Source organism: Muntiacus reevesi, chromosome 1, assembly GCF_963930625.1.
Source record: "Muntiacus reevesi chromosome 1, mMunRee1.1, whole genome shotgun sequence".
Classification (NCBI taxonomy): domain Eukaryota; kingdom Metazoa; phylum Chordata; class Mammalia; order Artiodactyla; family Cervidae; genus Muntiacus; species Muntiacus reevesi.
This window is the reverse complement of record NC_089249.1, coordinates 162,360,600-162,373,676: the sequence shown is the minus strand read 5'-3', so window position 1 is coordinate 162,373,676 and position 13,077 is coordinate 162,360,600. Positions and strand designations below refer to the sequence as shown.

At 40.1% G+C, this 13,077-nt stretch overlaps 1 protein-coding gene across 3 annotated transcripts in view; it reads right to left on the bottom strand.

Moving 5' to 3' along the window:
• The window catches only part of ZMYND12 (zinc finger MYND-type containing 12), a 38,141-nt gene extending 25,230 nt beyond the window's left edge, over positions 1-12,911 (bottom strand). The window contains exons 1-2 of one of the 3 annotated variants that reach the window (XM_065929877.1): positions 12,707-12,911; positions 864-1,005 (exon numbers count right to left, since the gene is read on the bottom strand). In XM_065929877.1, the coding sequence (XP_065785949.1) occupies positions 864-1,005; positions 12,707-12,816 (252 nt within the window). In that variant the 5' untranslated portion in view covers positions 12,817-12,911. The remainder of the gene's footprint in view (positions 1-863; positions 1,006-12,706) is intronic. The other 2 variants (XM_065929856.1, XM_065929867.1) reach the window with 2 other exon arrangements.
• Positions 12,912-13,077: the final 166 nt, after the last annotated feature.

Sequence of the window (13,077 nt, the reverse complement as noted above, 5' to 3'; positions counted from 1 at the left end):
ATTAACTAGTATATTCATTCATCATTTCTTGACCTTCTACCATGCACCTAGGCTCTTATCACAATACTTAGCATGTTTGGGAGCTATGGCTGAATTTTGTAACCCCAAAATTCATAAGTTTTTTAAAAGATTTTTTTTTTTATGTGGACCATTTTTATAGCCTTTGTTGAATTTGTTACAATAGTGCTTCTGTTTTGCATTTTGGTTTTTTTGGCCATGAGGCATGCAGGAACTTAGTTCCCTGACCAGGGGTCGAACATGTACCTCCTGTACTGAGAGGCAGTCTTAACAACTGGACCACCAGAGAAGTCCCCAAAATGCATATGATGAAGCCCTAACATCTAGTACCTCAGAATGGGACTGCATTTGGAGATAGGGCTTTTTAAAGAGGCAGACAAATTAAAATGAGGTAATGGGGCATCTCCTAATCCAATCTAGTGGCGCCTTTATTAGGGGAGGAAATTTGGACAGGAGGGATGTGTGCACACAGAGGAGAGACCACAGGACACAGCAAGAAGGCGGCCGCCTGCACGCTAAGGGGAGAGGCCGCAGAAGAAATCAACCCTGCTGACAACCTACTGTTGATCTTGGACTTCCAGCCTCCAGAACCGTGAGAAAATAAAGCTGTTGTTCAAGCCCCCCATCTGTGGTACTTGGTTATGGCAGCAGCTCTAGGGAGCTAATGCTGCAGTGATTCAGCGAATTTGCGGACAACTGACTGAATGGAATTGAAGGCATAAAGACATAAAACCACACCTCTGCCTGCAGAGGCTGCAGTTCAGTGGCCTTGCACAGACCGCCCTTTCATTGGGGCCATTGTGCTGCACCCCGGACTTAGACCTGCAGTGCCCCACAGGCCCTACCTGACGCTGCTGCAGCTGCTGCAGGCCATGCCGCCGTTCTTCCTCCGAGTTGTAGAAGGGCATGGAGGTGCGCAGGGGAATCAGGAGCTGACATATCTTCTCGTGGATGCTGCCCCAATCAGCTCTCTGATGAACCACACCACTGACAACGGAAACATGACTTCGTTATCTCTACCTTGGGCTTGACCGCGGATTCTCCTGGCCCTACTGCTGCCTGGGCCCTAGGGACTAGAAGAGTAAGCTCAACACAGACCAGGCAGGGAGCCCAAAGCCATTTCTGACACAAATTGCTCTTCCTTCATATGGTGATTGGGTGGGGTAAATATCAGAGGTGTGTGGTAGGAGTGGTGGGATGATATTTCTGTGGTTATTCTGCTTTTCTTCTTCATTAGTAACAACAAAGACAATGTTAACACTGTATTGGCCTAAGGTCATTTTCAAAATATCTGAACACTGAAGCTGATGAATTAAAGGATCTTTTTCTTAGGGAAAGGAGAGAGCCTCTCATGAGGCTCTCGGAGACACTTTCCTTATAGTTGGGGCAAGGCTGGGAAGAGCACCATTTGCGCCTTCTGTGCTCCACCGGGGGCATTCGCATAGAACACACTGTGAATATCCTCCAATCCTAGCAGTGCAACAGGTGATCTCACAAGTAACTGTTCAACTTTTTGCAAACAAACAAACAAAAAAAAATTATTTTTTTAAAGGTAAGGAAGCATGGGTGTGGAGAGTAAGTAGCTACTCTAGGCCTGATTCCAAAGCTAGTATTTTTTAGCTCTCCAGAGAAACGCATTGTGGCAGTTTAGTTTACAGCTTTTCTGACTATTTTACTTGCATATTTAATATTTTTAAAACACTTAATTGGACAGCACAAATATAGAACATTTGCATCACTATAGAAACACTCTATTGGACAGCACTTCGACAGAGAGTCCACTCCCATTCCTTTTATTTTTTTTAAATGGCCACACCATGCAGCCTGCAGGATCTAAATTCCCCAACCAAGGAAAGCGCTACTGGGCCACCAGAGCCCAGGGAAGGGACAGGGAAAGTAACAAACCACTGGACCACTAGGAAATTCCCTCCCATTCCTTAGACAATTTCCTCTATGAATGACTCCTGTTGCAGTGAAAAGGAAAAAGAGGAATGAGTTTTTCTTTCACTTTCCTGAGAATGAAGAAGAAAAAGAGAACAGTGAACAGGCCTGAACCTTCCTAGTTTTTATTGCAATTGTTCCTAATCTGTAATCTGTAACTGTTTGCTTTTCTGACCCCTAACTCTGCAGGTGACTGCAGCTATGAAATCCAAGAAATTAAGACGCTTGCTCCTTGGAAGAAAAGCTATGACAAACGTAGACAGCATGTTAAATGTACACAGTGTTTGTCATCACTTTGCTGACAAAGGTCTATATAGTCAGAGCTATAGTTTTTCCAGTAGTCACAAGTACAGATGTGAGAAAGTTGTGTGAGGACCATAAAGAAGGCTAAGCAATGAAGAACTGATGTTGTTGAACTGTGATGTTGGAGAAGACTCCTGAGAGTTCCTTGGACTGCAAGGAGACCAAACCAGTCAATCCTAAAGGAAATCAACCCTGAATATTCATTGGAAGGACTGATACTGAAGCTGAAGCTCCAATACTTTGGACACCTGATGCAAAGAGTTGACTCATTGGAAAAGACCCTGATGCTGGGAAAGATTGAGGGCAGGGGAGGGAGAGGGTGACAGAGGATGAGATGATTGGATGGCATCATCAACTCAATAGCCTTGAGTTTGAGCAAACTCCGGGAGATAGTGAAGGACAGGGAAACCTGGCATGCTGCAGTCCATGGGGTCACAAAGAGTCAGACATGACTGAGTAACTGAACACCACCACCACCACCATATACAAAATAGATTCAAAATGGATGTAAGACCAGAAACCAAAAAGTTCCTAGAGGAAAACAGGCAGAATACTCTCTAACATAAATTATAGCAATATTTTTCTTTGAATCTGTTTCCTAAAGGAAAGGAAATAAAATCAAAAATAAACAAATGAGATCTAATGATACTTACAAGCTTTCGCACAGCAAAGGAAACCATTGACAAAATTAAAATACAACCTAATGAACAGAAGAAAATATTTGCAAATTATGTGACCAATAAGGGGTTAATATCTATCATATATAAATAACTCAATTTAACATCAAAAAACAAACAACCCAATTTAAAAATAGGTATAACTGAATATGACCCAGCAATACCACTTCTGGGCATACACACTGAGGAATCCAGATCTGAAAGAGACACGTGCACCCCAATGTTCATCGCAGCACTGTTTATAATAGCCAGGACATGGAAGCAACCTAGATGCCCATCAGCAGATGAATGGATAAGGAAGCTGTGGTACATATACACCATGGAATATTACTCAGCCGTTAAAAAGAATTCATTTGAATCAGTTCTAATGAGATGGATGAAACTGGAGCCCATTATACAGAGTGAGGTGAGCCAGAAAGATAAAGAACATTACAGTATACTAACAGATATATACGGAATTTAGAAAGATGGTAACGATGGCCCTATATGCAGGGCAGAAGAAGAGACGCAGAAGTACAGAACAGACTTTTGAACTCTGTGGGAGAAGGGGAGGGTGGGATGTTTTGAAAGAACAGCATGTATATTATCTGTGGTGAAACAGACCACCAGCCCAGGTGGGAGGCATGAGTCAAGTGCTCGGGCCTGTTGGGCTGGGAAGATCCAGAGGAATCGGGTGGAGAGGGAGGTGGGATGGGAGACCGGGATGGGGAATTCGTGTAACTCTATGGCTGATTCATATCAATGTATGACAAAACCCACTGAAAAATAAAAATTTAAAAAAAAAATAAAAAATAAAAATAAAAATAGGCATAACTGAGTAGATATTTTTCCAAAGAGGACATGCAGATGGCCAATAGGCAGATGAAAAGATACTCAATATTGTTAATCATTCAGTTCGTTCAGTCGCTCAGTCCTGTCCAACTCTTTGTGACCCCATGGACTGCAGCACGCCAGGCCTCTCTGTCTATCACCAATTCCCGGAATATACTCAAACTCATGTCCATTGAGTCGGTGATGCCATCCAACCATCTCATCTTCTGTCACCCCCTTCTCCTCCTGCCTTCAATCTTTCCCAGCATCAGGGTCTTTTCTGAGGAGTCAGTTCTTCGCATCAGGTGTCCAAAGTATTGGAGCTTCAGTTTTAGCATCAGTCCTTCCAATGAATATTCAGGGTTGATTTCCTTTAGCATGGACTGGTTGGATCTCCTTGCAAGCCAAGAGACTCTCAAGAGTCTTCTCCAAAAAAAAAAAAAAAGAGTCTTCTCCAACACCACAGTTCAAAAGTATCAATTTTTCGGCACTCAGCTTTCTTTATAGTCTAACTCTTACATCCATTCATGACTACTGGAAAAACCATAGCTTTGACTAGACAGACCTTAGTTAAATATAAATCAAAACAGCAATGAGATATCACCTCATACTTGTCTGAATGGCTATCATCAAAAAAGAACACAAATAACTAATGTTGGCAAGGATGTGGAAAAAAGGGAAACTTATACACTGTTAGTAGAAATGTAAATTGGTATTGCCACTGTGGAAAATGGTATGGAAAATTCAAAAAACTAAAAAATAGAGTTACTATATGACCCAGCAATTCCACTCCTGGGTATATATCCAAAAACATTCATTTGAAAAGATACATACATATATATATGTACATATATATGTACATATATATATACCCACACACACACACATATACTTCCCAGGTGGTGCTAGTGGTAAAGAACCCACTTGCTAATCAATGCAGGAGACGTAAAGAGACATGGGTTTGATCCTTGAATTGAAAGAGCCCCTGGAGGAGGGCATGGTAACCCACTCCAGTATTCTTGTCTGGAGAATCCCACAGACAGGAGCCTGGCAGGTATACACACACAGACACACAGACACAGACAAACACAGACACAGACACAGACACACACTGGAATATTACTTAGTTAAAAAGAATGAAAAAAAAAAAGAATGAAATTTTGCCAATTGTAGCAATATGGATCGACTTGAAAGGTATTATGCTAAGTGAAATAAGTCAGAAAAAGACAAATACTGTGAGATATCAATTATACATGGAATCTAAAAAATACAAAACTTGTGAATATAACAAAAAAGAAGCAGAGTCACAGATAGAGAGAACAAACTAGCAGTTACCATTAGGGAGAGGGGAGGGGGAACAATATAGGAGTATTATTGTTCCTATAATATTTGGAGACAAATTATTATATATGAAATATGGTGCAAGGATATATTATACAGCACAGGGAATATAGCCAATATTTTATAGTAACTATAAAAGGAGTATAACCTTTAACAATTGTGAAACACTATATTATACACCTGGAACCTATGTATTACTGTATATCAACTGTACTTTGATTAAAAAAGAAACTACAAAAAAAAAAAAAAAGAAAATCTATCGACCATTGATGGATGTGGGCTTCCCAGGTGGTGCTAGTGGTAAAGAATCTGCCTCCTAATTCAGGAGACATAAGAGATGTGGGTTCTTTCCTAAGGTTGGGAGGATCCCCTGCAGGAGGGCATGGCAACCCACTCCAGTTATTCTTGCCTGGATAATTCTGTGGACAGAGGAGCCTGATGGGCTACCACCCACAGGGTCACAAAGAGTTGGACATGACTGAAGTGACTTAACATGCATAGATGTATGTGCTTCTTTTTGGACTCAAATATATTCCATCATATATATTCCATCAATCTATATGTCTATCCTTATGCCAGTATCACACTATCTTTATTTCTGTAGCTTTGTAGTAAATATTGAAATTGAGAAGTGTGAGTTTTCCAACTTTGCTTTTTTTTTTTTAGATTGTTTTAGCTATTTTAGGTCCCTTTCATTTTCATATAGATTTTAGGATCAGAGTGTCCATTAATGCAAAACTGATGATTAGAATTTTTACAGGGATTGCATTGAATCTGTGGTGGTGGTGGTTGTGGTGTTGGTTTAGTGGCTAAGCTGTGTCTGATCTTGTGATGCCATAGACTGTAGCTCACCAGGCTCCTTTGTCCATGGGATTTCCCAGGCAAGAATGCTGGAGAGGGTTGCTAGGTCCTTCTCCAGGGGATAATCCCCACCCAGGGATGGAAGCTGGGTCTCCTGCATTGCAGGTGGATTCTTCACCGACTGAGTCACCAGGGAAACTATTTCATATTAAGTCTTCTTGTCTATGAATATGAAATATCTTTCCATTTATTTAGGTTTTGTTTAATTTTATTCAACGATATTTTGTATTTTTCCAGTGTATGTCTTATACTTCTATGATTAAATTTATTCCTTTATTTAAAGTGCTATTGTAAGTGGAATCATTGTCTTATTTTCATTTTCAGATTGTGCCTTGCTAGTGTACAGAAATACAGCTGATTTTTGCATATTGATTTTATATCCTATAACCTTGCTTTTTTGTGTGAGGGTTCTTTAGGGATTTCTCTATATAAAGATCATACTTTTACTCCTTCCTTTCCAAGCTTGGTACTTTTTACTTCATTGTCTTCCCTAATTGCCCCAGCTAGAACCTCTAGTACAATGTTGAAGAAAAGTAATGAAAGTGACTTCTTGCCTTATTTCTGATTTTAGAGGGGAAAACTTACTGTCTTTGACTCTTAAGTATGAGGTTACTATTGTGTTTCTCTATGGTTCTTTTATGGATACTCTTTACCAAGTTACAGAAGTTCATTTCTATTCCCATTTTTTTAGTGAAAGTCACTCAGTCATGTCCAACTCTTTGTGACCCCATGGACTATACAGTCCATGGAATTCTCCAGGTCATAATACCAGAGTGGGTAGCCTTTCCCCTCTCCAGGGGATCTTCCCCAACCCAGGGATTGAACCCAGCTCTCCCGCATTGCAGGCAAATTCTTTACCAGCTGAGCCACAAGGGAAGACCAAGAATACTGCAGTGGGTAGCCTATCCTGTCTCCAGCAGATCTTCCCGACCCAGGAATTTTGTTAAGTGTTTTTATCATAAAGGGAGTTGGATTTTGCCAAATGTTTTTCCTGTATCTATTGAGATAATTATGTGATTTTTGTCCTTTATTCGATTAAGATGATATTATATATGATTGATACTTTTATGTTGAACCAACCTTGAATTCCTGAGAGAAATTCTACTTGGTCATGATATATAATTCTTTTTATATTCTGCTGAATTTGGTCTGCTAGTATTTTGGAAAGGATTTCTGCATCTGTATCATAAGAGGTATTGGTCTGTGGTTTTGATGTTTTTCTGGTTTTGGTGTTAAGATAACACTGGCCTCATAAAATTAGTTGGAAGCTATTCCCTCCTCTTTTAATTTTTTCAGAAGAAAAAATTCTTTTTGTGAAGAATTGTTAATGCTTCTTTAAATATTTGATAGAATTCACCAGTGAAATTGTTCTGGGCTTACTTCGTGAAAAGCTTTTTTTTAAATTACTTAGCTAAATTTCTTTAATTATAGATCTACTCAGATATTCTATTTCTTCTTGAGTCAGTTTCAATAGTTTGTGCCTTATTAGGAATATATTTCATCTAGGTTTTCAAATTTGTTGGCATACGATTGTATGTAGTATTCTCTTATAACTCCTTTTATTTCTGCAAAGTTGGTAGCAATGTCTCCATTTTAATTTTCTGATTTTAGTAATTTGATTCTTCTTTTCTTGGTCAGTCTAGCAAAAGTTTTGTCAATTTCAACCATTTTAAAGAATCAACTTTTGGTTTTGTTAATTCTGTTTATTGTTTTCCTATTTTCTATTTTGCTCAGACAGTAAAGAGTCAGCCTGCAGTGCGAGAGACCCAGGTTCAAACCCTGGGTCAGGAAGATCCCCTGGAGAAGGAAATAGCAACTCACTTCAGTATTCTTGCCTGGAAAATCCCATGGATGGAGGAGCCTGGCAGGCTACAGTTCATGGGGTCACAAAGAGTTGGACATGACTGAGCGACTTCACTTCACTATTTTCTATTTCATTTATCTTTGCTGTAATCTGCACTATTTCCCTCCTTCTGCTAGTTTTGGGTTGATTTTGCTCTTCTTTCTCTTAGTTCTTAAAGTGTAAGACTAGGTTATTGATTTGCGATCTTCCTTCTTTTTTAGAGTTATTGTTTACAGCTATGAAATTCCTTCTGGGTACTGCTTTCATTGCATCCCATCAGTTTTAGTATGTTGTGTTTTTGTTCTCATTTCATTTCAAAGCATTTTTAAATTTCTCATGTGGTTTCTTGACCCACTGGTTGAGTGTATTATTTCTATGTAGTCATCTATTTCCCAAATTTCCTTCTGTTATTGACTAATTTCATTCCATTGTGGCTGAAGAACATATTTTGCATATTTTCAATCCTTATAAGTTTACTGAGATTCTTGTATGATGTAATAGTTGGTCTGCCCTGGAGAATGTTCCAGATGCATTTGAGAAGAATATATATTCTGTATTCTGTAAATGTCTGTTAGGTCTAATTGGTTTATACTGTTGTTCAAGTCATATTTCTTTGCTGATCTTTTGTTTAGTTGTTCTATTCATTATTAAAAGGGGAGATTTGCATTTCTATTGCCTATTATACACTTTTATTTAAAGATGAGAGAAAGTTGGCTGTTTAATTCCATTTACACATACTCCAAAATAGGTAACAATACCTGAAGGCAGGGATTAGCAAAGTTCTTCTTGGGGCCAGATAATCAATTCTGGGCTTTGAGAGCCATGCGGTTTCTGTTGGAACTACTCAACTCATTGTTGCATAAAAGCAGTCACAGACAGTAATTGCTGCGCTCATATACTCTCTTGCCTTTCTTTCTTCTGGGACAAAGAAATGAATACAGTATTTGCTTTATAAACTGTGATGGCTCTCATACAAATGACAAAAAGCATTTTAAAGGGTTTCTTGATAGAGAATTACTGTAAACAAATTAATAAAAGCACTTAACAGTCAGAATAAAGAAATAGGTGAGTTCCACAGGGTATTTATTAAATAGGGGCTTAGTGAGTAATTGTGTGAGCAATGGAAATATTAACTTACTTAACTGCCTGAACTTTTGTTCTGCTGAGCGCATTTGCATATCTTGCCTTTCTAAAGAAAGGCAGCATATTTTATATATTTATGAGCTCTCTGCTTATTCATCTGTATCATCCCTAACAGTTGTCACAGGGCCATGCATAAAGAAGGATTGGAAAAGTATGCATTCAAATCAGGGATCACAAGCAAATAGCTTGTGGGTTAGACATGTTTTGTTTGGCCATTACCATGTTTTTTATTTTTTTTATTTTTTTATTTTTTATTTTTTCATTACCATGTTTTTTAAACTGAAGTGGAAGACTGTTAGGCAGGGCCTGAATTCTCCAGTTCACCACAGATCGTAGCTACTATTGAATACCACCTGCCTGTTTTCTCTTCCTACACAGTGAGAACATTTTTATTTGTGCCCCATTTGTTAAATGAAAGGAAAAATCATTGCAAATTACTCTTATCTCTATGCTACAACTTACTAACCTATACTACTAAAGTCTCTTTTACCTGTAATGTTCCAGTGTACTTTATAAAATTGCCTTCTCTTAAAAACGTCCTATTTCCTGGGAACATTCTCACAGTGCAACATAGAATGATATGCACAAGATTACACAGAATGTAAAAAATAAATGAATTTATAGGAAAAGAACATAAGAAAATTCACCAAAATGTGAAGCTATTAATTATCTGGACTGTGAGGTTATGGATTATTTTTCATGTTTATATTTTATATTATGTTATATATTGCATTCAGTAATTTCAAGTTTTCTGCACTGAGCATGAATTACTGCTGCTACTGCTAAGTCACTTCAGTCGTGTCCAACTCTGTGCGACCCCATCCCTGGGATTCTCCGGGCAAGAACACTGGAGTGGGAATTACGTTTGCAATCAAAAAATTACTTTGCAAAAAAATTAACTTTCACAAATTCAATTTTACTTCCCTTCCTGATCTTTAAATTTGGAGTGAGGAAAAACAATATCTATTGACTGCCAACTTGATCTCAGGCATGGTGCTAGATGCTTTACATTCAGTCGTAAAAACCCTATAAGGGAGTACTAAAGGCCCTCAGTTTTGAGATAGAGAACAATTATCACAGTTTTATTTTCTGAAAAAAATCATGACATCTCTAGGACACAAGGATATAGATATCTGGAGAAAAGTTAGGGGGAGAGGAGAAGACCTTAAAAATAATTAAAGGGAGTGAAAGAAGAGAAAGGAAATAATGGAGGATAAGGGCATAGGAAATAATAATTTATTCATGGATTCATCAAATATTTAGTTTCAACCATTTCAAGATACTTTGCTGGAGACCATAGGGTATACACAGATGAGTATGAAACAGATCAAAGAGAACATATGACAGTCTGTCTACATGTTAAACATAATACTATTCTGCATTAATGGCACGGCATCCTGTATTAATGGAGCATAATAAAATTGAGCTAACAGGCTTGCCAACAACTAAAATGAGTCAGGGAAATAAGAGTCATCTGAAAGATTACAGAGTAACTGCAAAGTGAGTTGAGAGGAAGGAGGAATTACTTCTGGGCTTGAGGGATGAAGAGGACAAAGGAGGAGGTAGATGCTTGTATGAGGCAAAGAAGTCTTATCTCTCTCCAGAAGGCCAGTCCTGCACTTAGAAGTGTTTACTCAGGACTTCCCTGGAGGTCCAGTGGTTAAGACTCCATGCTTCCAGTGCAGAGTACAAGGGTTCAAACCCTGGTTGAGGAACTAAGATCCCATAAACCACACAACAAAAAAGAAAAAAAAAAAAGACATTAAACAAGTGAGACAAAAATATAAAAGTATTGAAAAAGTGAAGGAAAAATGTGAGAGAGAAAATGAGATGGAATTTAGGTTGGGTTTAGCAGAAACACCTCTTTGAAGAAATAACATTTCTGAGAAGAGAAAGATGAAAGGGAGTTAGGAAGAGCTGTGACTGTACAGAAAAATTCCCAACAGAGGTAACAGGCTGGGCAAAGAAACTGAGGGAGGAAAGGAGTTGGCAAATTAGAACTGAAAGAAAGCCTCTATAACTGCATCCAGGAAAAGAAGGGTGAGTATGGTGGGAAATGAAAGTAGAGAGGGAGCCAGGGCTTTGTAGCTTCTGCTACAAATTCTGAATTGTATTCTGTATGCAATAAAGAAACAACAGTGAAAACAGAGATGCCGCCCTTGCCCTCATGAAGCATACAGCTTAGTGAGGGATACAGACCACTAAAAAATGATTTCAATCTGTCATAAATGTGAGGATAGGGGACATAATGAGTGCTGTGAAGGCACTGAGGAGGGACACTGGATTCAGTCCAAAAGGTATGTTCACTCTCCACTGGGATCACTGCAGTTGAGAAGTTATGAGCCTTTAGTGTCTACTCTCCAGCCTAACTTCACATCGATACCTGTCATCTTTCCTTAATACAAATGAGGGCACGTGAAAACCATCCATGGCCCCCCAGAGGATAAATTCCAAACTCCTTGATCTCCTATCACTGTTTGGCCCTAACTTTTATCTTCTTGGTATAAACTCCTACTACTACCTATCACAATGGTTTTCAAACTTTTTAAAAATCAACCTATAGTAGGAAATACATATCACTAGTACAAACACATAAACACTAAAACACAAGTCTGAAGAAACAATTCAAGTAGGATTACTCTGATACTTGATAGGTTTTCCTTCCCCTTAAAATGCTGGTTGTGATTTATTCATGACCTGCCAACGGGGCCTGGACAGCAAGCTTACAGTCGTAACTGCTCTCTCCACCATTACCTTCTCAACCCACCTCGGACAAAGTCTGTTCTCTCAGTTTGCCAAAGCAGTCCTGGATTCAAGAAGTGCCTTGCCTTTCCTTCTCCATTTCTCATTCACCTAGCAACTTCCTTCTGATCTTTCAAGACTTTGCCCAAATATTATTTCTTCAGAGGAGCCTTTGCAGATACCACCCCAGTCATCATGCTTCCATCCTTAGAGGTCCCAGGGAATAGTACTCCCTGAGTGACAGCACTTGTCATATACGGTTGTGTTATAACTTACTTTTAAAAACAGGTTAGCCTGCTCTGGACTAGGTTTCTGAACGTCAGCAACCTCACTGTCTTATCTCAGGCCCCAAATAGGGGCCGATCTGAAGCAAAGGTCAGGGGATGTTATGCTGAAGTAAATGAAAACTAATATCATACCCTTCCCATACCGCCGCGATCTTGGCTGTGTACCGACAAACCAGCTTTCTATCTGTTCTTCAAACACAGCAAGGTCTTCCCTCCCTCGGAGCCTCACTGCGCCACTGTTCCCCCAGCGTTTCTCGGGCGGGCTGTTCCTATTCAATCATATATCCATAGTCTACCCTCAGAGAGGCTGTCTGCTCAACCTCCCATCACATTTTCTTTGTCTTTAAGGCATTTTGTTGCTGTTGACCACATGGACTGTAGCTCGCCAGGCTCCTCTCTCCGTAGAATTTCCTAGGCAAGAATACCGGGCTACTCTCTGGAATTATTTTGTTTGGTCTGTTGGTTTATTTATCTAGCTTTCTCATGACAATATTACTTTTTTGGGAGACGTGGTCTCCCGAGTTTCTCCCCAGTAACTTCAGCACCTAGAACAGTGCAAGGCGCACAGCAGGCGCTCCACAAAACATCTGGAGACGGACGAGCGAGCGGAAGAGGAAGCAAACGCAGACACTGATGTCTTAGGGACCAGTCCTGAAGCCTCCTAGACTCCTGAACCTAGAGGGCTCCCTGGCTGAGAGGGAGGCGATTGAGGCGCCCAGGGGCCACGTTTCAGGGCCTACCAGTAATAAGTGACCGTGCAGGCCCCGCACACCCGCTCGGCCGGGGCTTCGCACACCTCACAGCACAGCCGGCGCCCCCTGGGCACCGCCAGAGGGTAGATCACGTTCATGCCGCGGCAGACGGCGTTGTCAGTCTCTAGGACGGTTGCCCGGCGAGGACGCACCGGACAGCGGTGTCACGTGACCGACACGGCGCCGCCTCATCCCCGGCCTTTCGAGGGGAAGGGCGTGTGGCTCGACTGACAACTCGGGAGTGCGTTTGTAGGGTTGTTTTTTTTTAAAAATGAAAGGGGAAAAAAAAAAAAAAAACAAGCCACTCCTCCACCCCTCCCCCTCCCGCACCGCTCCAAATCCAAAGGTTAAACAGCCGG